The following is a 27,317-nucleotide window of genomic DNA, read 5'->3' on the forward strand; positions in this document are numbered from 1 at the left end:
GGTTGAGAATCCAAAGTTTTTAAACAAACTTAATCATAAAATGGTTTGCAGGGCTACTTGGATTTACAGACATTTAGAAATATACCGAGGCAGATATTGGCTTGAAGCCAAATAGCTCTTAAATATATAACTGACTCTATAATACCATGAGAGCCCGTCCCTTTTCATAGCGTGCATCAACAAATGTGGCAAATCATTAAAACTACTGGAAGCTATCATCAATCTTCAAAACCGATAATTTAATAGCGTCGAGTTAAGTGTTTTTTTATTATAAACAAGAAGATTGACACCTAAACAAAAATACGAGTATTAGCTGAAAAACCGTCAATGCTATTGTTTGGAAGCTATAAACATGCTCCAACACTTAAACATACAACATAAACAATTACAAAGCCTTTTGAAATCTAACAACTTCTTGAGTGACTATCAGTCACTATCGACAACAAAATAGCAGGGAACAGCTTTTAAATATGGTTTAGGAGTTAACTATCAAAATACAAAAGTGGTGAACAAAATTCCCGAAGGTATAGAGCTGAGACTCGGAATGCCTCAAGGTGCATTTCTGGAAACGCTTCTTTTCATAATTTACAACAGTGGCCTGGAGAACGTTCCAGAACATTCGAAGGCTAAAATGTTTGCGGATGAAACTTTTGTACTGCGTTTTTACTATAGGGACAAACATTCTAAAAAATACTTTTCACATTGTTAAGAAAAGAATAATCCAATATAGACCACAAGTTTTTCTTTCACCCTTTTGTATTCTTTCGAGTTAACAAAAATAAAAATTGTTATTGGATTGGAATAAAACACGTTTCTGTTAAGTTTGGTAGTTGGTACTTCCACCTTTACTTTTAATTATTTTGTAAATTAGTTCCTTCAGCCTATTGATATAGTTCAACGATATTTCCCTCCACGCTAACTTAATTGCAGAAATTAATGATTCTTTGTTTTTAAACTGACGACCACCCTTATAAACTGTGGGTACTTAGATCAGATGAGTACGGCGGTTATTGAAATTTGGCACCTCTGTCCAAGCTTTTATTATACGCACCGAGTGAGCAAGTAGGCAAAGTTTATTCGTAAATAAATGTAAGATTATTTAGGAAATTTGTTTGATTTTGGAAGTAACGACCTCAACCTTAACTGTTCCAAAATAACTGGCAGCTTTCCATATAACAACACCTCCTTCACAGTTGTGATGAAGATTTTAACATCTTTTTTATTTTCTCTAATCATGAAAACAAAAGATTGGCTCATCAGGACAGACCATAGAAGCCATTAAAACTTCAGTCAATTTTATCAGCTGCTTGAAGTCTGGTTTGGTCTTGATGTCTTATCAAATTGATTTTAGCTTTTGAAACACTGCTAAGGCATGTGGATTGTTTTAATGTATTTTTTTTAAGCGTGTATCAATCCATTAAAGTAATGGCGTAGTTTTTACTTACTTTTTGAGCCTTCGTAAAATTATAAAAACAAAACAGAATAAATCACAAGTTTTTATTTTGAGAATCAATCAAAAATATATTTTCTTAAATATTTTAATTTTGTAACAAATTTCATTCTGATTTCTCGTCTTTAATCGATTCCAATCCCTGAAAATAGTAAAATTTAAATAATGTTAGGTAAGGTAATGTGTTTTATTTTCTTAACATAATAATACTACTAGGAATGAAAACTTTTAAAATTGTAAAATTGAAAATTTAATCATAATTGCAAAAATAAAGAGATATTAACACAACTGCCAGGTTTGGCCCTACGACTTATTTCCATCAAATTTTTAGTTCATTATGTACTTAAACCCATTTAATTATGTATTCAAAACAAAAATAAGGATTGTTCGCTTATTTTGACAAACATTTTATTTTTTTTTTTGAAATTGTAAGTAGACTTCAGAAGAATATTTGATATACCGTTATTCGACAGCTTTCAATAGGTTTAAATTTTAAGGCGTATAAACAGTGAAGTATTTGTTTGGTGTATGACACCCTGCGTCATTTTACGTTGGGCTATAGTAGCGAAAAATAATGGGAATAGATTCATATGAATTAATTCAAAAATTATGTGGGACTTAGTAAATTGGGAGTTGAACTTCTTCGGGAGTTAAATCGAATGGACTCGTACTAAAGCGCCCAATACACGATACAATTATTGTACCGATTATCGTACAAAAGTTGAATCGCATGCGATGATTGTATCGTGTGTGTAAAACAAAGTATCCGCTGTACTGAAATCGCATGGTCGAATGCTATCGAGCGAAAACGAGAGGTTGCATACGACTGCTTTGATGAGAATCGTACCGTTTGTAACGTATGTGACGACCGTGAAACCGATGTTTAGGAGAATAGCAGATGAAAATGAGGAACTATTTTGATTGTTGATCAAATCGTGAGCTAATCGTATGTGTGTGTACTCACTTTCGATATCGCTACCGATATCGGTACAACTCAAGTCGGTACGATAGATTGTATAGTGTATTGGGCGCTTAAGAGGCAAGTGTGGTTCTTAAAATATGTGAAAGAAATGAGCAAATAAGTACCTATGAACATCAGTATTTTCAAAGTTGAAAAGAACTATTAAAGGCAAAATTAATTTGGTACTAGTAACTTAACATCCAAGTCTTCTATTTAAAACTATTAGAGGAGTACTCATCATCAGTAAGGAACGGAACTATGAAATTCAAAATTTGTATTCTGCAAACACCACAATTTGTTTTTAAATAAAAGAGTCTGAGTTGCAACTGAAGTCTCACAAAGGTAAATTATTCAAAGCACCAGGCGATGACTTAAAAGGGAGTATGCACCAACTTATCTTCAAAAACTGGTCAGAAGAAAGCAGCCCGATGAGTGAAATCTAAGCATAATTCGCCCGATATTCAAGAAAGGAGTCCCTCTGTACTACGCCAACTACAGAGGCATCAGTCTCCTGAACAAAGCGTATAAGATCCTCTCTGCAGTATTATGTGAAAGTCTGAAGCCCTTTGTCAACATCCTGATTGGTCCTTATCAGTGTGGCTTCAGACCAGGAAAGTCCACCATTGACCAAATATTCAGATTACTTCATATCTTGGAAAAACGAGGAACTTCAAATCAATACCGATTACCTCTTATCGATTTTAAAGCCGCGTATGACAGCATCTATAGGGAAGAGCTTTATACGCAAGTGGAAGGGAACCTCAACCAACTTGGGGTGCGAAACTGGAGACAACTAGATATAAACCGAGTTGGTTAAAGACCAGGTCCCTCCCGGACTGTTACTTCGACATAATTAAGCAAGGGATACGACCCACACTAATAACTTACACCTTAACCTTAACAAAATAATAGAAACAATAATTTATCAACAAAATTTAGAACAATTTCGAATTCTCATCAATTGTGTGTAGTATTTCATTTTTTATAAAAAAAACTTACAGTTGGATTTTTATAAAAATTTAACTGAATGTTAAAAACAATATATTTGAAATTATTTGAATAAATATTGGATGAAATTATTATGAAGCCAATATGTTCAGTTTTTGCCAAGATATTCGAGTCGTAAATTAATGTTTACCAACTTTTAGTCTTGTTTTCTTTAAGCTAAGTTTGCATGTTAATTGGGAGATCTTTTCATATTGGCTAAACTATCAAAAGTCTTCCGATAGCATCGAATTAGGTGACGCCAATTTTCTATCAAGTGAAAGTTGTCCGGTTATAAGGTTGATTTATTTTATCCAAATATTAGACAATTTTTTGGTGGAAAATAGACTGACAATAGTATATCTTCCTAATAATAATGGTCTGTTTTCACGGTTGGAAAACTAAAGAAAACATCAAAGGTGGTAGACTTATTGGGCAGGTTCAGACAAAATAAGGGACTGCATTTGCAGTCAACTACTTTTTCTAAATGTAAACTTTGACCAAGTCAACTAGTTAGTTTTTTAAGTGTCATTAATTTTAAATTCAGAACATTACTTAACAAACCTCTACTTTAATTTTATAGTACAAAAACTACCAAAAACATTATTGTCTACAAAACACTCTCAGGCAAGCTACAAGTGCACCACGATTTGTATTTTGTATTGTAAAGAAATATTACTTATTTATTTTACAATTTGGAACCCTTTTACAGAAAGTTATTTTTCCAATTGGTTATTACTTATTTCTCTTAATTTTCGTAGTCTTAAAATTTCTTCAAAACCCTGTAAACTTTTGATGTTGTTTCCTGCTTAAAAACTTTCTGTCAATTAAAAATTGTATGATGTTGTTTGGAAAGAACATCTTTTAATATCTAATTAGTGGAAAATCTTCCAAGTCCAAATATTTGAAAATACAAAAAAATTTGGTGTTCAGACGATTGCAAGAAGATTGGCCGACAATTGACTGCCAATTTCTTTTCTGTAACTTTTGACAGATAAAATAGGTTTGATAGAAAATTGGTTATTTTTTTTGCGAAAAATCTGCCAATTTTGGAAGATCTTCCAAATATCTATTCTTAGCTTTTCGATTTTTTAAATTTTACTAAATTTTAAAAACGTTATTCTTTTTGGCTACAATTATTTTGACTTTTGTAAAGTCATTTTTGTATGTAAGATATTCGAGGTGACAAATATTTGAGTACAGTTTTTTTGATTTATAAAAAAACCCGTTAATGTATATTTGTTTCCAAAATTATACTTATTTAGTATCACATCTAACATACAATTTATTTGGAGTCGCTAGCGTTATTGGTTCGTGAGATATTTGGGTTAACCAAAATTTTTACTTTTTTTCAAAAGTCCTTTTTGCATCTTACTGTAATAATAAATAATATTATAATAAAATGTTTAAATGGTAGACATGTGCATTCAAGAAAACACAAGCGTCCAACTCCTACTCTCACTTCCCCGCGGTGAACATCGGGTGTCTAGTACCTCAACTGGAGATTGGGTTTTAACCCCAGTGGAAAGTTGTTGGGGGTAGTAAACAAGAGAGAGGGGAGAGGTGTTTCCACTAAGGCACCTCTCTTAATCCAGACGGCAGCGGACGAATTTTCGAGATGGAATCAACGGTGGCGTCTACAGTTCAAGTAAGGGTGAACTACTTAGTGAACACCTTATAGGGCTTCTTCGACATATTCGGAGCCCAGGCCTGTAAGGAGCGGTTTATCCGGTTCCCCGTCCTTGGAGTTATACTAAGGATTGGATAAGGTTGGGGTTGTGCCGTCGGGGTGACTTCCTGGCCACGAAAAAAATACCTTTAGTTGCGAAGCACTAACAAGCCTCGGATACGGACGGGTTCACTGTTGACAACTCAAGAAAACGAAATAAGAACAACGAACTTCGGATCTGTACGTGGAAGTTAAGGTCCCTTAACAGACCACATGCAGCCGAACAATTAGCGGAAGCCCTAAACTGCTGCAAGGCACATATTACCGCCATCCAAGAAGTGCGATGGGATTGACCGGGCAATAGCAAACTAAAAGGCTGCGATGTATACTACGGCGACTGCTACCGAGAACAAGGACAGCGTCTATTTGGGTTTGGATTTGTTGTTGGAACTAGACTCAGGCAAAATGTCTTGAGTTTCAACAGTGTAAGCGCATCACAACAATCCGCACCAAGGCTGAATTCGCCAACATAAGCCTAATATACGCACATGCCCCAACAGAGCAGAAAAAGATGAAGACACCAAAGACATATTCTTCGAGCTCTTGGACAAGACATATGAGCAGTGCCCTGGTTATGACATTTAAATTGTCTTAGGAGATTTTATAGCGAAGCTAGGAAGAGAAGACATCTTTGGTGGCACAATCGGGAGATACAGCCTGCACGACACCACCTCCGGATTCAGGCTGATCGACTTTGCTGCGGGGCGAGACGATCTGATAGATAGTACGCAGTTCACACATCTCAATATCCCCAAGGGGACATGGAAATCTTCTGATCAATCAACCGTCAACCAGATTGACTACATTGCGATGGACGAACGACACTTCTCCAGTATACAGGATATCCGAACATTTTGAGGGGCCAACATTGACTCGGACCACTACCTCGTTGTAGCCAAGGTACGGCTACGGATATCCCGATCCAAGCCAAAGCAAGGAAGTACTGTGCGAAGATTCGACGTTAGATGGCTACAATCGCAAGAGACTGCCATGTCCTTTTCCGATCGAGTCTTTAATGACCTCTTAAGGAGTCCTATGCTTCCAGCATTAAGCATTGAAAACCAGTGGCAACATCGCCTTGCAGCCATCAGAGATGCCGCCTCTGAAGTGCTAGGTTTCAAACGGCCACCACAGCGAAACCACTGGTTTCACGACGTATGCCGGCAAGCCCACGCAGCGAAACAACAGGCATACAAAACGGCGCTGCACAAAAGGACCAGAGCTGCTCGCGAGCTCTACGAGCAGAAGAGGAGAGAGGAACACCGGTTTCTTAGATGGAAAAAAAGATAGCATGAGAAGCGTGCGATCGAGGAGATAGAGGGATGTAACAATAGGAATGAGGTTCGTAAATTTTACCAAAAGGTAACAAAAAAACTCCCAAGGGTACGAGCCACGAACCGAAGCCAGTAAAGACGATCAGGGGAACATCGTAGTAGAACCGCAGTCTATGTTGAGAATTTGGAAAGACCACTTCTCCAAATTATATAACGGCGATAACGAACCGAATTCCGATGTAAGGGAGATAGAACCACTCAACCTCGGCGACGCAGATCAACAATTCCGCCTACCCGACCTTGACGAAGTGAAGATAGCTATATCTAAACTTAAGTCAAACATAGCTGCTGGAGCTGACGGCATCGCTGACAAACTATTCAAAGCGGCAGGCGATGACTTGGCACGGAGCATGCACCAACTCATCTGCAAAATATGGTCGGAAGAAAGCATGCCCGATGAGTGGAATCTCAGCATAGTGTGCCCGATACATAAGAAAGGAGACCCTCTAAACTGCGCCAACTATAGAGGCATCAGTCTCCTTAACATTGCATATAAGATCCTCTCTGCCGTATTATGTGAACGTCTGAAGCTATTTGTCAACAACCTGATTGGTCCTTATCAGTGTGGCTTCAGACCAGGAATGTCTACTATCGACCAAATATTCACACTAGGGTCAAACTTATCCGTTTGTGCAGAATGACGGAAAAGATCTTACCGATGCATTTGATGTCAAAAAAGGTTTTAGACAAGGCGATGCACTGTCATGCGACTTCTTCAACATCGTTCTGAAAATAATTGTGCAAAACCCAACCGTCAACACTAGAGGCACAATCTTCCAAAGGTCATCCAATTACTTGGATACGCAGATGATATTGACATAATTGGAAGATCAAAGCGTGATGTCGGTGGAGCGTTTTTGAGCATTGCGACGGAAGCGAAGAAGATGGGTTTAGTGGTCAATGAGGGCAAGACCAAGTATAAGCCGTCATCAAAAAAGGAGATTGAACAACGACGTCTTGGACAAAACGTCACCAAGGCCAACTATAACTTTGAGGTAGTTAAGGACTTTGTCTATCTATGCACCGCTATAAACACAGACAATGACACCAGCGCTGAATAACTCTTGCAAATCGCTGCTTCTTTGGACTTAGAAGGCAATTGAGAAGTAAAGTCCTCTCGAGCATCTAAAATCACCATCTATAAGACAGGCCCTAGACCCTGTCAAAGAAAGATGAGAGCGTCTTAGGATGCTTCGAGAGAAAAATTCTTCGGGTGATATTTGGTCCCGTACGCATAGGTGGAGAATGGAGGAGAAGATAAACGAACTGTACAGCGACACTGACTTAGTTAACAGAATTAAAGTCCAACGGCTTTGATGGCTAGGTCATGTAGAGCGAATGGACATCAACACTCCAGCCCGGAAGGTCTTCTAATTCAATCCCGAGGGACGACGGCGCAGTAGAGGAAGACCGCGACTCAGGTGGCGCACCCAGGTGGGAGACGACCTCAACCCACTTGGCGTCCGAAACTGGAGACAGCTAGCTAGGGACCGAGCTGGCTGGAGACGCATGTTGGTTGAGGCCCAGTTCCACCCGGACTGTAGCTCCACCTTAAGTAAGTAAAATTTATTTGAAGTCGATATTTTCACTGGTCCTTGAGATATGGACGACGAGAAATGGTATCTCGAACGAACGAATGTACACAAAATGTTTCGTTTTTCATATACGCAAAGATTTAGTTCTTTATAATGTTTGTCGTTTATAAAACTAAGAAATACAAAAGTAAAAAGTCTTATGTTCTTCATGATCTTTTCTGTGATTTAAGACAATAGTTGTAGTATGTTTAGATCTTTCTGTTTTTTTTTAATGTTACTACCGTTTAAATAATTTCTAGGAAAATCGTTCGCATACTAGAAAGACAAAATAACGAAGCTGAAATAGTTATAAATGTCAATAGTTGAGCGTGAATCTTTCTTTGATGTGCACTTAAGTTTTTTGATCTTACGAGTTCTTTTTTTTATATTTCAAACAATTGTACAAAAAATGTAACTTCATTTCATAAATCTTAAAAACTTTTACTAATTAAAAAGTGTTTTGTTTTTATCAACATTAACTCTCAAAATATACTCATTTAAAGATAATTTGCTCAGCTGTGTGGAAGCTGTCAACTTACGCTCATTATGTAGGGGTTGTCCATTATTCTGCGATCACGTTGATACATAACACGGTCGAAACGTTCGTCCATGTTCCTACGGTATGCCTGAAAGTTTAATTAATTGTTATTTTATAAATTTAAAACATGATAATAATAATTTAAAAAAGTGTGAAGTGTTTGTGAAATAAATCAAAAGTAGTAAATGAAAAGCTTAAATTAAAGTGTAATAAGTGAAATGTTTTCTATTGGAAAATCATTGAGATTATGTAAGGCGATTCGGAATAGCTACGGAGGCAAATATTCAAACTATCAGACGATACTTACATTTCCAAGGGTCAACTTGTGTATTCCGTACATGGCATATGTTGGAATGGACAGGGCAATTGTAATGATTGCTGCCGATGGTATGATTTCGAACCACATTTTGTTATTTTTTGAAAATCTTTAGTTTCCAAATCGAGTTTTGTTTTTCTCTTGCGGTTCAGTTCGGTTTTGGTGGGAGCAAAAATTTGTCACTACGAAAATTTAGATGGTGACAGTAATGACAGCTAATAGTTGTCATGGTTAATTTTTAAGGTGTCAAATTTTTAGTACTTTACATTTGGGTTAACACATGGAAGTTGAATTTAAGGCACTTGTTACACTTCATGATGCCACAAAATAGTATCTTTGAAATATAATGGATGTAAAGGGCTAGTTTGTTTACAGTGGGTCATCTTTAAACTAACATTTTTTTAAATTGAATATATACTTAAATACTTTTGTGAACTATATTCTATAAAAATGAATCCATGGTTTAATGGATTTAGGTCGTTTCGATTGACAATTGACTTTAACTCAGATCTATGAAACTGTTGTGAGAAACGAACTAGCTCTAAAAATATTCACGTGAAAAGATAACTTTCCTTTTTGGCATCAAGGTATAGTTTTCTTGCACATTTTAGCTTGAACTTTTCCGAGAAACAATTGATGAAATTAGTGAATTTGTATACTCTTCTTACTTTTCTTTTCATTTGGTTTCAATTTTTTTTTCGTAAGTTTAAAACTTGACTTGGCTTTGGTTTAAAATGTTACATCAAACTCAGATATGACTTTTATAATTTCTACCAGGTTCAAAGTGGATTTAAATGTTTCTGCATCGTGCAAGAAACAAGCAATGAGACGTGCAGAGATATTTAAAGAAACTTGTAAGTTGCATAGGGTACACCAGTTTTAACATTTTTACTTCCTATGAAAACAACAAAATAGCTAAAAAAAGTACGTACAAATGTAACAATTTAAAGCTTTTGTTGCACTTGCAATATTCTGGCAACATTTATGCAGACAAAGATGCTATAATTAAGATGAACATGTTCGTCTTGACTATAAACTTCATACGACCTCCTATGTGTAATTTCATTATTTTGTATCCTCTTTGTTTGCAGACCTCGAAGTGCCAATACATTTATATCGACCTTAAGCTTCCACGTCAAATTTAAAATATATATTTATTTTAATTTGTAAAAAAATACCATACAAATCTTGACATATTGTTTCTGTGTTTTTTCCGTTACACCAATACGCCTTTTTTAATTGTGTTATATGTAAATATTCTGTAATGTGATTTGTGATCTTGTTTGGAGTTTTCTGAGAACACGTTTCATTGGATACAGAATCCGATAAGTAAACTGCGCATAGATGAAAATATCAATTTTTATATTTACATTAGAATTAAAGTGTCAAAAAATTAATCAATCACAATTTCAAACCTAAAAACTTCGGTTTATTCTTATTTTAGCCATTAAAATCGATGATTAAATATAAATTAAATTTTTAATTCAATCACTTATTCACATATTAAGATACAAAATTCTTACCCAAGATAATTTCTAAAACTTCAACAATTTTCATTCATTTGTTTCCACAATTTTTAAAATCGAAACTTTTATAAAAAATTTAATTTGCGAAATAGAAATAAAAATAACGTCAAATGGACTCAATTTTATGTATACGACTGCCAAAAATATGTTTGTACTAAAAATTACAGCACCCTCTATAAGTGAAATATAACAATCAACTGACAGCTGATGTTTTTTTTTTCTTACCCACAGCAAAAAAGTACCTGACATCGCCGTCGCTGCCCCTGTCAGTTCAAGAAGAACATTCAAAGAAAATGGCAAGTGGTGCTATAGTTGATACGGCTTTTCCAGCTATTTCTCTGGTCCCAAAAACCGAAACAGGAGTCTTAAATTTCCTCCAAAAGTATCCGGAATACGATGGACGAGATACCATAATTGCAGTATTTGACTCCGGAGTCGATCCCAAGGCAGCAGGTCTCCAAGTAAGTGTCACAATGACGATGGACTTCTTCTAATGAAATCAATGTCGATGCCTATCGTCATCCGGTTTCTATTGTGTGCATTGTGTCTGGCAGGCAGTGGCAGGAACATATTCTATTGTCTTGTTTGTTGTTTGTTAAGAATATTTCCGAAGCAAATAGAAAAACAAAAACCAGCTGCGCATGGGTTTTTTCTGTATTGTGTTCAAATAGACTTCCTTCACCTCAAGCTCCAACCCATCTCGATGGTCGTGGGGTCTATCTACTTTTTTTGTATGCATTTTTAATTTGTGTTTTTGTGTTTCTTCCATAGACTGTATGCGATGGCTCTGTAAAGGTCATTGAACGTTTCGATTGTTCAGGCTGTGGCGACACTGACGTCTCGAAGAAGGTCACCGTTGATACAAAAGGATGCATCACGGGTTTATCTGGCCGATCGCTGAAGGTAACCTTATTGACCTAATTTGAGTCTGATTTTCTTCTCAATTGACTGTGTCTTGTGTGCTCATGGAATGGAATTAATTGTGTGATGGAGTGAATTGCTTTTTATCACACCACAACGCAATTGTTATCCTTTTCTTTAGCTCTCTGTTTTATTTTCTGATATCAATACGGCCAATGTTGTTTGTTTACAGTTGACGCCGCAAATGCTGGCCAACAATACCGCCAATGGGGAGTTTCGAGTTGGATTGAAAGGTGTCGGGGACATGTATCCCTCGAAAATTCGTGATTCGGTGGTGAATAATAAGAAGTTAAAGACCTGGGACAAGCCTCATAAGACAGCCATTGCTGATGTGCTGCGTAAAATAAACGAATTTGAGGTTCAAAATGGCGGTAAATGTTTGAGAAAATTTTTCATTTTTCCATGGAATTGATACATTATTGTTTTATGGTGTGCTCAGATACGACTAAACTATCATGGGACAAGAAGCTGGAGAAGGACAACCTTGACTTTGAACTAGAGTTTCTTAACAACTACGAGAAGATGTACTCGGACATTAAGACTACGTACGACATCGTTGTGTATCCAACTGAGAGTGGATATCAGGCTGTTATTGATACTTCTTTAAAGGTTTTGTTATTTTTGTTTCTCTTTTCGTTCTAAGATCATTTTGGTTTTGTTTTGTTTTGATTTGCAGGGTGATTTGGAAAATGCAGTGCATATCGGAGAATACAGCAAAACTCATGAAATCAAGAATCTCGATAGTTATCTTTCGGTTTCAATGAACATCCACGACGAGGGAAATATTGTAGAACTTGTTGGAATGTGCTGTGAGTATTATTTTTGTTATGAATATTTAATGTAAGTTTTCTTCTCGGTTTCTACTGGAGTTGCGTCTCGTTGACGCGACTTTCAAAAGAGCATCTTTCGTTTCAAAGTTTTTTTTTTATTGTTTTTCTATCAAGAATGAAAAAATAGCATTTCTATTTCATTTTGCCTCTGTTCATTATTGATTTACTGGAGTCTCAATAAACACAATTCGGTTCAGGTTGATTTATGTGCGTAAATCGATACGAACGATTTTCCGGGTCTAGCATTCGTTCTATGGAATCGTCTCACGTCTCAGTCGTTTGATTTTGTTTGTCACCAGGTCAGTTACTTTGTACAGCACCTTATAATAACTTCCTCTACAATTACAGACCTCTCCTCTCGTAACATTCTATAGCATTCTTATCCACTTTTGTCAGTGTTCATGTCTCCATTGTCCAAAGCATCATCGGTGTTGGGCAGGTCCTTTCTTTATTATAATGTATATGTACTTGCACTCACTCATCACCAAACCCAACTTCTGCTTTTCCAATTTTTGTGTTTTTAAATATTTTTTCTATAAATATTGGGTCAGATTGTTGCCGATGTTCCTGGAAGATCATACGTTCTTTAGTTACGAAGGGACTACAAACCCAGATAAAGCGTTTTTTGGTTTCCACCTTTTAGATGAAATTGCATTTCTTCACAGGGTGGGTGTGGATTTATTTGATTCTGATTTTTCTACAAATTATTCTACTATTCTGGGACTTTTTTGTTACTCTGAAGTAGACCTACTTGTCTTTTAGACGAATCTAACTGATGCATTTGTAACTGGAAAATGGTAAAATGTAGAAAATCTCTTTAATTAAGAATAGGAAAAACAATGTTAAAGTTTCATACTCGAGGATCGCTCTATACCAATTCGCGCCATAAATTCTGTTACAAACTTTATGACGTTTTTAATCAAAACATTAACTTGATATAAAATGGTTTAGTTATTTTTCTAACTATTTACATTAATAGTAATGAATAAAATTCAATTTGGTTGCCGTTTCGATTCTTTAAATATGCAGTGAGTCCAAGATGGAAACGGACATACTTAGTCCAGTTTAATGGCCCATCGTGATACCACATGAATCTTGAGGCTTCCTCCTAAGCTCAATGGAACCAGTTTGAGTCCCTAAAGAAACGTAAGAGGCTGATTGTGCTGATGTGATTTAGAACTTTCGTTAAAGAAGAATTCTCCTAGGTCATTCATGCGTTTCTGAGCTAGAGCAGGGCACGTACAGATAATATGAAGAAATGTTCCCCCTCTTCCTCGTCCATACAGCTTCTGCAAAAGACATTTGAGAATACGCCTACTCGCGTGTCGAACATCTCCATTAGAGATGTTCGACAGTTATGGACTGTTATCAGATGTTGATATCACGTTTCCTTTAAGCCAGGACAAGACTTATTTTATCGCCGAAAGTTTCGCCTGGAACACGTTACAATGTTGGTAAGGCGGAATGAGAGACTTAATTTCAGTCGTTTAGACTACACACCTCCACCAACCCCATTTTTTGTTTTTATACCACCTGTATAAAAATAGATTGACCCATCTTTCAGGTATGTCCTATCCTCCCAGAAGATGTGGGAGGTATAAAAATCTGTAAATTTCTGTCGAATTGCAGGTGGAGAATGGTGTAGTCTGTGTGCTTTGGAATTGATTCTAAATACCTAAGAATTACGGAGTGGCCAATTTTGTTAGTTTTCCACGGCGACGAAGCTTTGAAGCGAATAGAAGAGCTTGCAGCTGTTTGTTTGCCAAATATATCAAGAGGTGTTAGGTAGAGTAAGGTGTCCAGTGCCGCAGATGGGGTCGTGCGAAGCGATCTACTTATACATAGTCAAGCTGAACGTTGGACTTTATTGAATTTATCCCGGTTTATACCTTTCTCTTAAGCAGTCCACCATACTGCCGCGTACATTGAAATCAGTCTGATTACCTTTGTGTATAGCGAATGCGTGATTCTGGGTTGTAAGCCCCATTTATTACCAATAGCTTTTTTGCAAGAAAAGAGAGCTACAGTAGCTTTTTTTGACTCTTTTCTGTACGTTGCGTTTCCAATTTAGTTTTTTATCTAAGACAAGACCCAGGTATTTAGCCTCGACTGAGAATTTTAATTGTATTCCTTATATATAGAGAGGGTTGACAAATAGAATTTTTTATCTGCTCGAAAATAAGACTAAATCGGTTTTGCGTGGGTTAACACCCAGTCCTTACCGATCAGCTCTAAGTATTAGTCTGTCTAAGGCATTTTGTAAGAGTTCTTTTAAGATGTTAAGATGCTTTCCTGAAGCTGTTATAGCAACGTCGTCCGCATAGGATATCACTCTGAAACCCTTCGCATCCAGACTAGTTAGGATTTCATTCACCACTAGGTTCCAGAGAAGAGGGGATAGAACACCACCTTGCGGTGTCCCTCTACTAACGAATCGAGGTACTAAACAAAAATAGAATCGCAATAATTGCCTAACATAGTTAATATATTAGTTCTTCTTCTAATAACCACTGAGAACTAGAAATAATGTTTTGGGAATCGGGTTCTCCGCTAGTTTGCTATATATTTAAGAGTAGGTGACATCGCAAAAAGTAGTCGTCTTCGCGTTGTCCAGATTTTGTAGGTTAGCATGGGAACGAACACCACTAAAAACCCTTCGGAAGAGAAACTTAATGTCCAGAGAATTGGATATATTCACCAGAACCATTTCAATGCTTATTAGGGAGAATCTACACATAAAAGGCATCTAATGCTCTGAATATCATTTGTTAATACTTCGACTCAAAAAAGGTATTGTGGAAAGGATGAAAGGGCTCCATCTATTACCATTACGCGCTCAAAAATAGTTGAGAGTTGTAACAATAGGCCTTAGTTCTGTAAGAACTCTTGCGGCACCTAATTTATATGTACACTTATGTGGTATGGTTTTGAAGACACTAGTCTTTTTTAAGTGAGTATTAAAATATTTATTATTATTATTAATATTTGCAATTAAAATCGCAAGCTAATATAAAATTTAACAAAGCTCCAGAGACTATTGGCTTATTTGCTTGAAAATTCAAGTTACAATTTTTGCTTTTTTAAGAAACTCAGTAATATTATTTATATTTGTTCAGCTGGGATTTTTGATATTATTTGAATTTTTTTTTTAATTATGGGCTGTGTCAACCGACAATGTACCAAAATATGTTTTAGATCAAGGAGGGTGTTTCAAGTGGAGCAGGTTGGAGATTCATTTTGTTGAGAAGGTGTTGGTGGGACGCAGTAGTGTGTCCAAGTAGAAGTCTAGCGTAGTTGGTTATTTTTTGTTTCGAACAGTTAGGAGAGTATATTATATCGGCGTAGATTTTATGGGGCCTGGAGTTCACATTGGCTCAATGTTTTTCAATTTTATGAGTTGATATCTAATTACTGATATGATAACGACGTTTTTGTTGCGTTGGGAATTGCATTGATTACTGAGATACTATCGGAGCATATAATGCCTTTTTTAGAAAGATTGGCTGCAGCTTTATTAGCTTGAAGTATGGCTAATGCTTCTGCTGTAAAGACCGAGGCAAAATCTGGGAGAATACCAATGCTTATGGTTGATCCATATTCATCAGTCACAGCATAAGATGTGGTGTCAGGAGTTTACATAAATAATGCTGTTTGCTGTTTTTAATTTTTTATATTTTGTTAGATCCAATATAAGCGATTCAAGATTGATGGACCATGGCGGGTAGCGCCGGGCGATGATTCGTTCTCTTTTGGTTGGCAGATTGTTAAGCCTTGATTCTTTAAGAATTGTACCGATGGCGAATGGAATACGTTTAGCTAGTTTTTTATTTGTTTTGTTTTTGATGTCGTTGTCGATGATGGAGTTCTTCGAGAATACTAGTTTTGCGAGCATTCTTAAAGTTAGTGTGTCTCTTTGTTCTTCGATGTTAGGGAGGCCTGCTTCAGTTAGGATATTTTTTGTTGGAGTTGTTGGAAAGGCGTTTATGCTTGGTAGATGGGTTTTATGATGTTTAAAACATACTCAATTTAACTAAGAACTAAAGTTTTGGTTATGTATGAAAGGGTGTTAATATGTAGATTGCTTTTATTTGTTGCTAAATATCTTATTATGTTAGTTCGTGCAGCTAGAGATTTCCTAAGCTCTAAACAATGTTCTTTTCAAGAATATTTCCAGTTAAATATCAATCCTAAAATACTATGTTAAGGTTGGGTTGTTGACAATTTTGTTTGCAACATACATTAAGCAGTTTACATTTTTCAATTGAAAGTTTTGCACCTGATTTTTTTGACCATTCAATTATATCTTCTAATGCGAATTCAAATAAAGATTTACATTTATTTAGGTGATTCATTTTGCATAAAATATAAAAGCTGATACTAAATTAGTGAAAATAATTTCGGAAAGAAATAAAAAACACGTCTCAATACTTGTGAGTGTTTATTTCATCTCAATTTTTCTTAACCTATTTACAACTATTTATACCTACTTAAATCTAAGGAACAAGAGATAAGATACTGATAAAAATAGAATACACATGTCCACCCCATGCTATCTATGGGTATTTGTGTGTACATATGTGTTACTATCCTATTAGTATCCTTCTATGACGCTACGCACTATCACAATATTATTTGTATCTTTGGAAATGCGCTGCTGCACCTATCTACAGATCATGTTCATTTATGAACAATTAGTATTGCGTTATTGTTCATAATGAACAGTATTACCGAGAGAGATGATCCATGGGGAATACCGTTATATAATGGGTAGCTGGAAGTGTAGACGTTAATGGTTTTTAAGACAAAGTTTTCTGTTTGTTAAAAATGATTTTATGTATCCGTATATTCTGTTTCCAACACCACACTTTATGAGCTTATTTAATATAATATGAGAACCTATACGATCAAAAGCTTTTTCGAAGACAAGAAATAGTAGGGAAATATGTTTTTTGGTTGAAAGATTTGAAATGGCATGGTTGATGTGAAGCAAAGCATCAATGCAACCTCTTTGGGCCTTACACGCAACTTAATTGAGGCAAATAAGATTATTCTTTTCCATTATTTTGGACAGACATGGGATAAGCGAGATGGGCGGTGACCTTCAATTTTATTTTTATCTTTTATTAAAATATGTTGCTTCACAAATAAGTGTAAATGCAATTTCTTTTTAAAGCTATACACACTACAGCTTAAGCTAAGTCCTATCTCCTGGTATGTTACATTTCGGTCCTGTAATACCAAATTTTTGTGGATTATAAACCTTGTCAAATAGTCCTAATATCAACGTTAAAAGTCATACAAAATCAGTTTTAATTGGAAAACTTGCAATTTGCTGTAACACATAAAATATGTCTTTAAGCCAAGGCCGGAAATGTAAACATCAACGTATTTGTATTTAAAGATGAACCGATGTATTAATACTCGCAACCAGATTGGCGTAAGCATCACCAGCTTTATAAGACTTAAGCTATGATATATGTTCGGAGATGCTATAACTACCTCGAAGGTAACTTTTTGCAATGAAATCCCATCAAAAATAATAAATTACATTCGAACAATCATCTAAAGTCATAAACACGAAATTGCAAATTTGGTATTGAATTCGCAAGGCATTACCTTAACACTAAATCACTAGATGCCCAACATACGTAACATTTCACCGCTTGTGTTATGGACAGTTTCTGATGCTCTGCTCATAACAATTAAAGACATTAATGCCATTAGACCATTCTGTTGGTCATTAATTAGGAATGAAAAATGCCTCAAACAAAAACAATCTAAAGACAGAACTGGATTATCACTCTATCTAAGTAAACATTTATGAAAGCAAGCTTTTAAAATCATTATAAAACAAAAACTTGTTATGCTATACCAATGCACAGGTTTTGTAGATTCCATGTCTCGGAATTATCAGGTTTGATAAATTGTGCATAGTACTGATGCAATGATTCATTCTTTGTTTTTAATTGCATATTTAATTTTTTTTTTAAATTTATTAACATACTAATGTTACCTTTGACATTTTAATGTTTAATCTGTCTTATTTAAAAGAAATGTTGTTTTTGTTTTATTTTTATGAATGCAATTACATAACACAATTTTATTGAAACATTAGTTCAACAATGTTTCAGAATTTTAGGTAAATTGCAAGGATAGATGAATGATAATTATCATTATTATACTTTGTTGATGAATCGTCAAAGTTTTTTTTACAACGAATTTCTGTATAGGAAAATTATTACTTTACATTTTCAAGAAAAGTTTGTGTTATTAGAAAAGTTTAATAATAATATTCAGGATGAAGTTTTTATTTTTGGGAAAATTTGCCGCCTGCAAAAAAAGTAAATATTTGTATGAACTGCATTCATTTCTAATGGTTTTGCTGAAATAATTCATTATAGTCATGTTTGCAAATATTTCGTAGAATTCTGTATCAGGTTGATAAAAAGCAAAAATCAACGAATCAATCTTTTCGTATAAACAATTTTATATCGAAAATATTAAAATATAAATAGACGTGACACTGACTTCTCACATAACGAATTATGGTTTATTGGACAATGAATGGATCCACAATTATTATTTAGAATTTTTGTGTACAGTCACAAATTTCAACGAATATTTAATGTGGGTGGAAATGTAAATTTTTAGTCAATATTTGCTTTTTTGTTTAAGTTTTGTTTATTTATTATTAAAAAAACAATCATTACTAAACCAACTAAAGAAAAAAACAAAAACTTTATAATTGTAATAAAAATGTATATACACGAACTTGTGACTGTTTGTTCATTGAAGGATTAACTAATGATAGTGTTTATGGAAAAAGTCTTTTTTATGCTCCTATTTTGCCATTAAAAAGTTACAAAAATCAAGTTCTGTGACCAGTGTTAATGAATCTAATAGTTTTGTCTTTAGAGAGCCCTGTTCAACTCATTGCTTTTAGGTAGAATTTGTGAATACCTTTAAATACCTTGATGTCCTACTTGATAGTAAAATGAATTAGTCCGAACATACATTATCATTAAAAAATTATTTACTATGTTGCTCTAGACAGTTCTATACAATTCAGTATGGAATAACTTGTTAGGGAGGGTCTAATAAAAATAAAATCAATCCGCTTCTTGTTCTTCAAAAACATGTAATAAGAATTATTTGTAAACAAAAATCGCTTTGAAAATAGTTTAAATTTATTTCAGGAGTTAAAAGTTATTCCTTTAAGATATCTATACTATTTCAAAGTCTTGAGGGTGTTTTTTATTAGAAATAGATATCTATCAATAAGAAATAATCCTCGATACAATTTAAGTGTAAACTCTATGAATTTGGTATGTTACTTACTTAATTAAGGTGGCGTCCTGTGTGAACTAGGGCCTTACCCAATACACTTCTCCATCTAGCTCCAAGTTGGGTGAGGTCACTTTCCACTTGTGAGCGCCACCTGATATGCGGTCTTCCTCTACTGCGCTGTCCTGTGGGTGTAGATTTGAAGATTTTCCGGGCCAGAGCATTGGTTTCCATCACTCCCTTTCGATGCATACGGGACCCTAGATCACACGAAGAACTTTTCTCTCTAACCGACCCAAGCTGCTTTCATCCGCTTTTGTCATAGTCCATGCTTCTGCACCGTATAGCAGGACGGGGATGATAATGGCTAAATCACAAACACGCATTAGCTTCGGCTTCACCTGACGTTTACGAGTTCAGCCATAGGAATTCAATGCATGCTATCACAATGGAGCTTCAACCTCACGTTTTGTTTGAGAATCGTAAGGAAAAGAACGTAATGTAATGTAATGTGACTGCAAACGGAAGCTCTAGTTCAATTATCTGAACATTTGCCTTGTCTGACAGCTCAACAGCTGTAAAAAAATGTCAACAAACAAAATATTTGCTCTTTGGAGGGATGAAATAATAGAAATGTCATTCAAAGCAGACCCACAGTAACGTAGACGAAGCCGAAGCTGAAGCGTGTTTGTGATTCAGCCATAAGGGTCTTATATAGCAACACTTTGGTCCCTCGAGAGAGGAATTTACCACTCAATTGCTTTCTTAGCCCAAGAAAAAGCGGTAAGCAAGATTTATTCTGCGTTTTATCTCAGCGCTGGTGTTGTTTTCTGCGTTTATAGCGGAGCGTAGGTAGACGAAGTCCTTGACTACCTCAAAGTTACGTCTGTCGATGGTGACGTTTGGACCGAGACGTCGGTGTTGTAGGTCCTTTCTTGACGACAGCATGTACTTTGTTTTGCCCTCATTAACCGTTAATCCCATTTTTGGCTCCGCTGCCTCAATACTCACAAAAGCCCCATTGACATCACGCTGAGTTCTTCAGATTATGTGAATGTCATCAGCATATGCTAGTAATTGGACAGACTTTTAAAAGATAGTGCCTCTAGTGTTGACGTGTGGGCTCTGCACTATTCTTTCAAGTACTATTTTAAAAAAATCGCATGACAGCGCATCACCCTGTCCAAAACCTTTTTTGACATCGAAAGGTTCTGTTAAGTTGTTTCCAACCTTTATAAAGTATCGTAAATTCTCCATGGTCATCCTGCACAAACGGACGAGTTTGGCAGGTTTGCCAACACTAGACATGGCTCTATACGGCTCGTCCCTGTAGATTCTGTCATATGCGGCCTTGGAATCGATGAAAAGATGGTAGGTGTCGATTTGGTGTTTTTGGGTTTTTTCCAGGATCTGCCATAATGTGAATATTTGATTGACTGTGGACTTTCCTGGTCTAAAACCCCACTATTAAGGACCTATCAGGTTGTTGACGATGGACTTTAGACGTTCACAAATTACGGCATAAAAGATTTTATAGGTGATGTTAAGTAGACTGATTCCTCTATAGTTGGTGCAGTTTAGAGGGTCTCATTTTTTCAGGATCGGGCAAACAATACTGAGGTTCCATTCATCGAGCATGCTTTCTTTTGACCATATCTTACAGATAAGTTGGTGCATGCTCCAAACCAACTTATCTCCAGGTGCTTTAAAGAGCTGCTCCAGCGGCTTTGTTAGACCTTGACTTAGATATTGCAATCGTTACTTCGTCTAAATCGGGAGGACGGGATTGTTGGGTTTCGTCGTCTATGTTGAATGGATCATTCTGCCTGACAGCGGAATTCGGTTCGTCGTCGCCGTTGTACAGTCTGCAGAAGTGGTCCTTCCATATGCTCAGCATTGACTGCGGTTTTACTATGATGTTTCCACTTTCGTCTTTGCAGCCTTCGGTTCTAGGTTTATGTACCTGTAAATTTCGGTTCACCTGTTCATTAAACTTTCGAACTTCATTCGTACTTTGAAACCTCTCAACATCTTCGACCGGACGCTTCTCATGCTTTCTCTTTTTCCTTCTGAGAAATCGGTGTTCGTCTCGCCTCTTCTGTATATAGAGCTTATGAGAATCTCCCGTTCTTTTATGCAATGCCGTTTTGCGTGCCTGTTGTTTGGCTGCATTTGCCTGCTGACATTCCTCATCAAACAAGGGCTTCCTTGTTGGTGGTTGCTTGAAACCTAGCACGTCAGAGGTGGCTTCTCTGATTGTATCTTGGCAATGTTGGCACTGGCTTTTGATACATTGTGTTGGCGGCAGAGAACTTCGAGAGAGGTTACTTGTAACTCGGTCGGAGAAGGATTTGGTGATCTCTTGATTGTAGCCGCTCGACGTTGTGCCTTCTCCCAGCATCTCCATCATTTCGCCTTGGGTCTGGAAACCGGAAGGTGCATATCAGGCTAATGTTGCCAAATTAGGCCTTGATGTGTGTGGGCATGAAGCGCTCCTTGATGCACCTATATCTCAAGACTTGTTGCCTAAGTCTGGCTCCAATGACAAAGCCATTACACGTGCATATCCGTTCGTTGTCCTTCATTCGTTCGCATAGGTTGTCAACAGTTAATCCGTCCGTATCCGAGGCTTGTTGGTGCTGCGTAACTAGGAGACTTTTAAGTGGCCAGTAAGTCACCCCGACGGCACAACCCTCAACCTGGAGGGCCAGATAATTAGTATAACTCCAAGACATGGAGCCGGATAATCCGCTCCTTATAGGCCTGCCGAAGAAGTCGTAGAAGTCCTATAAGGTGTAAGTAGTTTAACTCCAAGGAAAGGGAGACGGATAATCCGCTCCTTATAGGCCTGCCGAAGAAGTCGTAGAAGCCCTATAAGGTGTAAGTAGTTTAGCCTTACTAGAACTGTAGACGCCACCGTCGATTTCATCTCGGGAATTTCTCCGCTTCCGTCTGGATAAGGAGAAGTGCCTTAGTGGAAACACCTCTCCCCTCTCTCTCGTTTACTACCCCCAACAACTTTCTACTGGGGTTGGAACCGAATCTCCAGTTGAGGTACTAGGCGCGATGTTCACGACGGGTAGGAAATGATAGACAGAGACGCTTGTATCCTCTAGAATGCACATGTCTACCATTTGAAGATCTCCTTCTTGTTATGAGCAATTGCAAATAAATTATACAGAGTGTCCTATTCAAGTGGGGGATTGTACTCCAATTTGTCATTAATTTTAATAAAAGTTTTAACATCTGGAAAAATTATGCATAACATCTGTCAAATGATTGTCTACTAAAAATAGAAATATGATTATATATAAAATATGATTGAATGGTTTTAGTAAAACAAGAGACAACTATTGTTTTATTTCTTGCCATATCAATTTTTTTTTGCAAAACTACGTGAACATAAAGAAGTTGGCTTAGTTATTTTATAAATCAATCTTTTCCATAAACCCAACAATATTGGACGGACAGTCAGTAAAAACGTATGTTATTTCATTTATTTTCAAAATTCATACAAAATTTCAGTTCGACAATTGAATGTCTGCAGTTGACCATTTTACGGCCTTGTTCACCTTTATGTCATGTCCATATGTTGTGGTTTAACTTTGAGGACATAACTAAAGTGTATAGAATATTCCTAAGTTCAATTTCCATTTATATTTACATTTTATCTGATATTCAAAAAAGTATAAACTTAAAAAAAATGTATTCAAATAACGCACTCACAAAAACTAACTTTGAAGGATATCGGGTCTCAATTCAACAAATTTTATTCATATACAGATCTCATAGTTGAGTGACTTTTTGATTTGATTTGCATTCAAATATCAATCAAATATACAACAATTTGCATACAACTGCTGTATTGTGACATTCGGACAATATCACAGAAGCCATATCTTTTTCAATAGAAAAGGATACTTCCAAATGTAGGTACTTCTATAACTCTGTTCGAGGAGTATATGTCAATCAATCGGCTCTGCTCGTTATCAGTTAGGACATCTCTAATGTTGACTAAACTAAAAAAAAAATGTATTAATAAATCAATGTCTGCTCAGCTCAGTTGGTGTGGTTACCTTTTTGTGCATTTATATGGAATCATATTTGATTTCTTTGGTCGAAACGAATTGAATCGAAAGTATACATTTTAGTTATGCATGATACTCATCTTGGTATATTTTATATTTTCAGCTCCCCATGGAACACATGTCGCTTCAATAGCCAGCGGTAATCATGATTCGAAGGATGTGAATGGTGTTGCACCCAATGCCAAAATCGTATCGTTGACATTGGGCGATGGACGTTTAGGCTCAATGGAAACTGGTACCGCATTGGTGCGTGCCATGATGAAAGTCATGGAATTGTGTGAAACTGGAAGGAAGGTAGATGTCATCAATATGAGTTATGGTGAACATGCTGCTTGGTCAAGTTGTGGGTAAGTGTTGTATTTCCAGGCCTAATAGTTTAGAAAATTTTTGATTGCACGTTGTGGATGATGATGATGATGATTATGATGATGATGTGTAATAGAGTAGAAATGTGGTTTTAGTTTTGTTATTTTGCGCTGTGTGTTTTTATTTGTAGATATTTTCACTTTATAAATGAATGTTAACATTTTTGTTTCATCATTTGTATTTTATTATTTTAAGAAATGTACAAGATTTGGAAGATAAAAAGAAAAGAAGAAAGCGACAAATGCAAATGAGGTAATAAGCGAAGTTTTAAAAGCATGGAATATGTGTCTCTGTTTCCTGTTGGTTTCTAAAATATCCATACAAGTTTTAAATGCAACCAGCAGCTGAAATTTGGAATAGAAATCGTTTTATAAAACTGTCACTATTATGCTGCTATTTGTCCCGATACAAATGGTTTGTCTAATCATATTTAATTAGTAAATAGAACTTTCGAAATGTATAGTCGACTATTTTTCGATTTCTATTGAAATAGTAGAAGAATGGCAAATCTTGTAAATCATTAATCATAATCATAATTAATCGAACTCTTCATTTTAAACAATTGTGTCGAATTTCTTTAAATTCCGGGCTAAACATTTTAAGAATATCTCACTACACTTGTTCTTAGTTTTCAAAAATATTGATTTTTTAAAAACTAAAATTGACAACTTTGTGTCGTTCTCTCTTACTTACCTTTGTACTATTTCTTTCATGGAAAACGACTTAACTGATTTTAGTTAAATTATTAACATAAAAATTGCTTTTTTTTAACAAGTTTTCTAATTTAGAACCTTTTTTTGGAAAGTTGAATAAAAAGACATTAAGTTTAATTATTAATCGATATTATTAGAGTAATTTTTTTTACTTTTGAAGACATGTCTGCGATAATTTTAAAACATACCCCCACAAAAAGATAGTCCAAAGATGTCGAATCTCACCAAAAAGCTTACCAATTTCCAAGTCTACTTTTTGAGATGAAATGTTTGGCTTAATAAAGTGATGAAATTATTTAATAATTTAGATTAAACAAATCACGAACCACTTTATTAGCTTGTAGACACAATTCACGTTAATATTAAAAACGTTTTTAAATTATAGACAAATAGGCTTAAGACGTCTTTGGCATCAAATCGCATCAAAAAGTGTTTTATTTTGTTTATGAAAAAAACGCAGAAGTTGCAAGATATTCATGAAAATTGTTCTCAATTCAAAACAACAATTCCTGTTAAGATAAACATAAGACTAATTGCTGAAAATGATTCAATGATAAAAGTTCTCTGAAGAGAACAGAAAACGAACTACTCGTATGTAGTATACATTACATTACATTTCATACTACTCAGTACATAAATGTACAGAGTAGAGAACACAGCACCTTGAGCGACTTTACTATTTAAGGTGATAACAACACAAGACATTAATACAAGACAGAAGAGAAAGAATAACAGATAGAAAGAACACACGACAACAGCACGCGGTAGGTTTCGAGACGGTCCACCATCTATCTACTAACCACGCTCACTGATGCTTGATTTCGGTGATCGATGGGAACCGAGGCTTTATCAGTGACTAGGCTGTTGCTTCTCTGTAGTATAAAATTTGTTGTGAAAAAGAAAGGCAAACACACTTCATTAGTTTGGTAGTTATTCCTGTTTGCCCCTAAGGCTCAGGACACTAAGACCTACTAAAATGTGGGCTTTATAGCTCATCTACCTTTAAATCACTCCATTGGGTCTTAGAGCCCAATTTTTGTAGGCTATAAGCCTTGTTACTGTTTTAAAAACATCAAACAACAGTTCGAGTAATTAGGAAAGGAGGAAAGGATTTAAAAGGAGATACCGATGCTCATTGGTTTTGAATGCCTGCACATTGTAATGAGTGGGAAATATTGAGTCTGGTAAAGCATTCCACATTAGTGCGCCTAAAAAAAGAATCTCTGTACTTTAGAGTAAGTCCGAAATTGGGTTCAAGGCCGAACTGATGGGCATTTCTAAAAGAACGAGTATTACGGTTGATTTGTTTGAGGGGAGGAATGTATAACTGCATAAGCATTGCTTATCGAAGAAGCGATACAATCATGAGCGACTTGAAATCTTACGATGGTGCTCGAGAGATGCGAAAGTTTCATATAGACAACGGTCACCTATCTTTATTAGATATCTCTTTTGAATTCTGTCCAAGAGGCTCAAGTGGGTTATAGGAGCACCTGCACAATTATGGGAATTGTACTCAAGTTTTGAACTAATATAGGCTTTATAAATTATAGCCAGATAAGAAGGGGTAAAAAACTTCTTGCATCGTCGGAGAAAACCTAAACACTTAGCAGCATTTTTGGCGATGTCAAATATGTGATCACTCCAGAACAAGTGGTTTGTAATGCACATACCTAGGACTGATAGCTGTTAAGTCTCCTCGATGCAAGTACCACTCATGGATAGTGGGGGAGGGTTACGCTTTTGCGACAGTAGACTGCATTGAGATTTCGAAGCATTAAATTCTACACGGTTTTTGATTCCCCATAGTACAATGCTAGCAAGATCAAAACTTAATGAGCTTATCATACGCTTTCGTCGTTAGTACACATCCGAATAACAAGGATGAGAATCTAAAAACGTATATGAAAAGCTGAGAGTACTGTCATCCGCGAAACAATTTAGTGGGTTAGAAGTTTCAGACAAAAAGTCGGAGACCGCTGCAGCTGGGGCACGCTGGTTTATTTTGTGAATATCAGATTTGAACTTACTGGCAGTATCGAACAGCAGATTACATAGGGAGTGTCATTGGAAAAGAGCGGCGGAACCGATGAAGACGTAGTGTTACGCTCATTTTTCAAAAAAAAGAGTAAAAACTATATCGTAAAAGGTAAAAATGTTAAATAAAAAACTTTGTATACCGATGACATGAGGTATGTAAAGGGTGTCCCAAAATTAGCGCAAGATTTGAATTTGCCGCCATTTGTGCAGTGAAGTGTTGGCAACCCTGAAAAAAAAGGAATTTGACAGCTAACAGTATAGGGTTATTAAAAATGGAGCGTTACACGATAGAACAACGTGTCTTCATTATTAAAGAATATTTCAAAAATAGTGAAACCTTGGCGGCTGCAGTTCGAAAATTTCATACAAAATATGGTTGGAATAGTGTTTTAACTTCGTCAACTGTGAAGAGATTAATTGAAAAATTCATGGAGACTGGATCCGTTGGAGACGCCAAACACACTGGTCGTCCAAAAACAAGCCGTTCAAATGTGAATGTCGAAGCAGTGCGTGAGAGTGTTGCTGACAATCCAGGAACCTCAACTCGACTTCGTGGACAAGAATTGCAAATTTCAAGAACCTCTCTGCATCGTATACTCACCAAATATCTGTGTCTTCATGCTTACAAAATTCAATTAACACAACAATTGAAGCCTAATGACC

The 27,317-nt window shown here is 36.0% G+C and overlaps 3 protein-coding genes across 3 annotated transcripts in view; 2 read left to right on the forward strand and 1 right to left on the reverse strand.

The window, feature by feature from the left end:
• Window positions 1-11,041, forward strand: part of LOC129949652 (uncharacterized) — a 180,856-nt gene extending 169,815 nt beyond the window's left edge. Inside the window, exon 8 of the mRNA XM_056061236.1 lies at window positions 11,027-11,041. The gene's annotated coding sequence lies outside the window, so the exon portion shown is untranslated. The remainder of the gene's footprint in view (window positions 1-11,026) is intronic.
• Window positions 1,484-9,094, reverse strand: LOC129949654 (uncharacterized). Its single transcript, XM_056061239.1, has 3 exons — window positions 8,878-9,094; window positions 8,572-8,658; window positions 1,484-1,592 (listed from the first exon to the last, which is right to left on the reverse strand). Exons 1-3 carry the CDS (start codon window positions 8,974-8,976, stop codon window positions 1,557-1,559), a joined length of 222 nt encoding a protein of 73 aa, XP_055917214.1. The 5' UTR covers window positions 8,977-9,094; the 3' UTR covers window positions 1,484-1,556.
• LOC129949655 (tripeptidyl-peptidase 2) overlaps window positions 10,646-27,317 on the forward strand; it is a 95,272-nt gene continuing 78,600 nt past the window's right edge. The window contains exons 1-6 of the mRNA XM_056061240.1: window positions 10,646-10,873; window positions 11,184-11,315; window positions 11,506-11,704; window positions 11,773-11,942; window positions 12,010-12,142; window positions 23,639-23,882. Coding sequence (XP_055917215.1) covers window positions 10,706-10,873; window positions 11,184-11,315; window positions 11,506-11,704; window positions 11,773-11,942; window positions 12,010-12,142; window positions 23,639-23,882 — 1,046 coding nt within the window. The 5' untranslated portion in view covers window positions 10,646-10,705. The remainder of the gene's footprint in view (window positions 10,874-11,183; window positions 11,316-11,505; window positions 11,705-11,772; window positions 11,943-12,009; window positions 12,143-23,638; window positions 23,883-27,317) is intronic.

The sequence above is a fragment of the Eupeodes corollae genome, chromosome 3, assembly GCF_945859685.1.
Source record: "Eupeodes corollae chromosome 3, idEupCoro1.1, whole genome shotgun sequence".
NCBI lineage: Eukaryota > Metazoa > Arthropoda > Insecta > Diptera > Syrphidae > Eupeodes > Eupeodes corollae.

Bases quoted from the DNA above. Each gene is read 5' to 3' on its own strand.
- LOC129949654 (XM_056061239.1), bottom strand. From the start codon at position 8,976: ATGTGGTTCGAAATCATACCATCGGCAGCAATCATTACAATTGCCCTG. The intron at 8,659-8,877 runs GTAAGTATCGTC...TTAAACTTTCAG, and splicing joins ACAAGTTGACCCTTGGAAAT to GCATACCGTAGGAACATGGA. The intron at 1,593-8,571 runs GTAAGTTGACAG...TACTATTTTCAG, and splicing joins ACAACCCCTACATAATGAGC to GGATTGGAATCGATTAAAGA.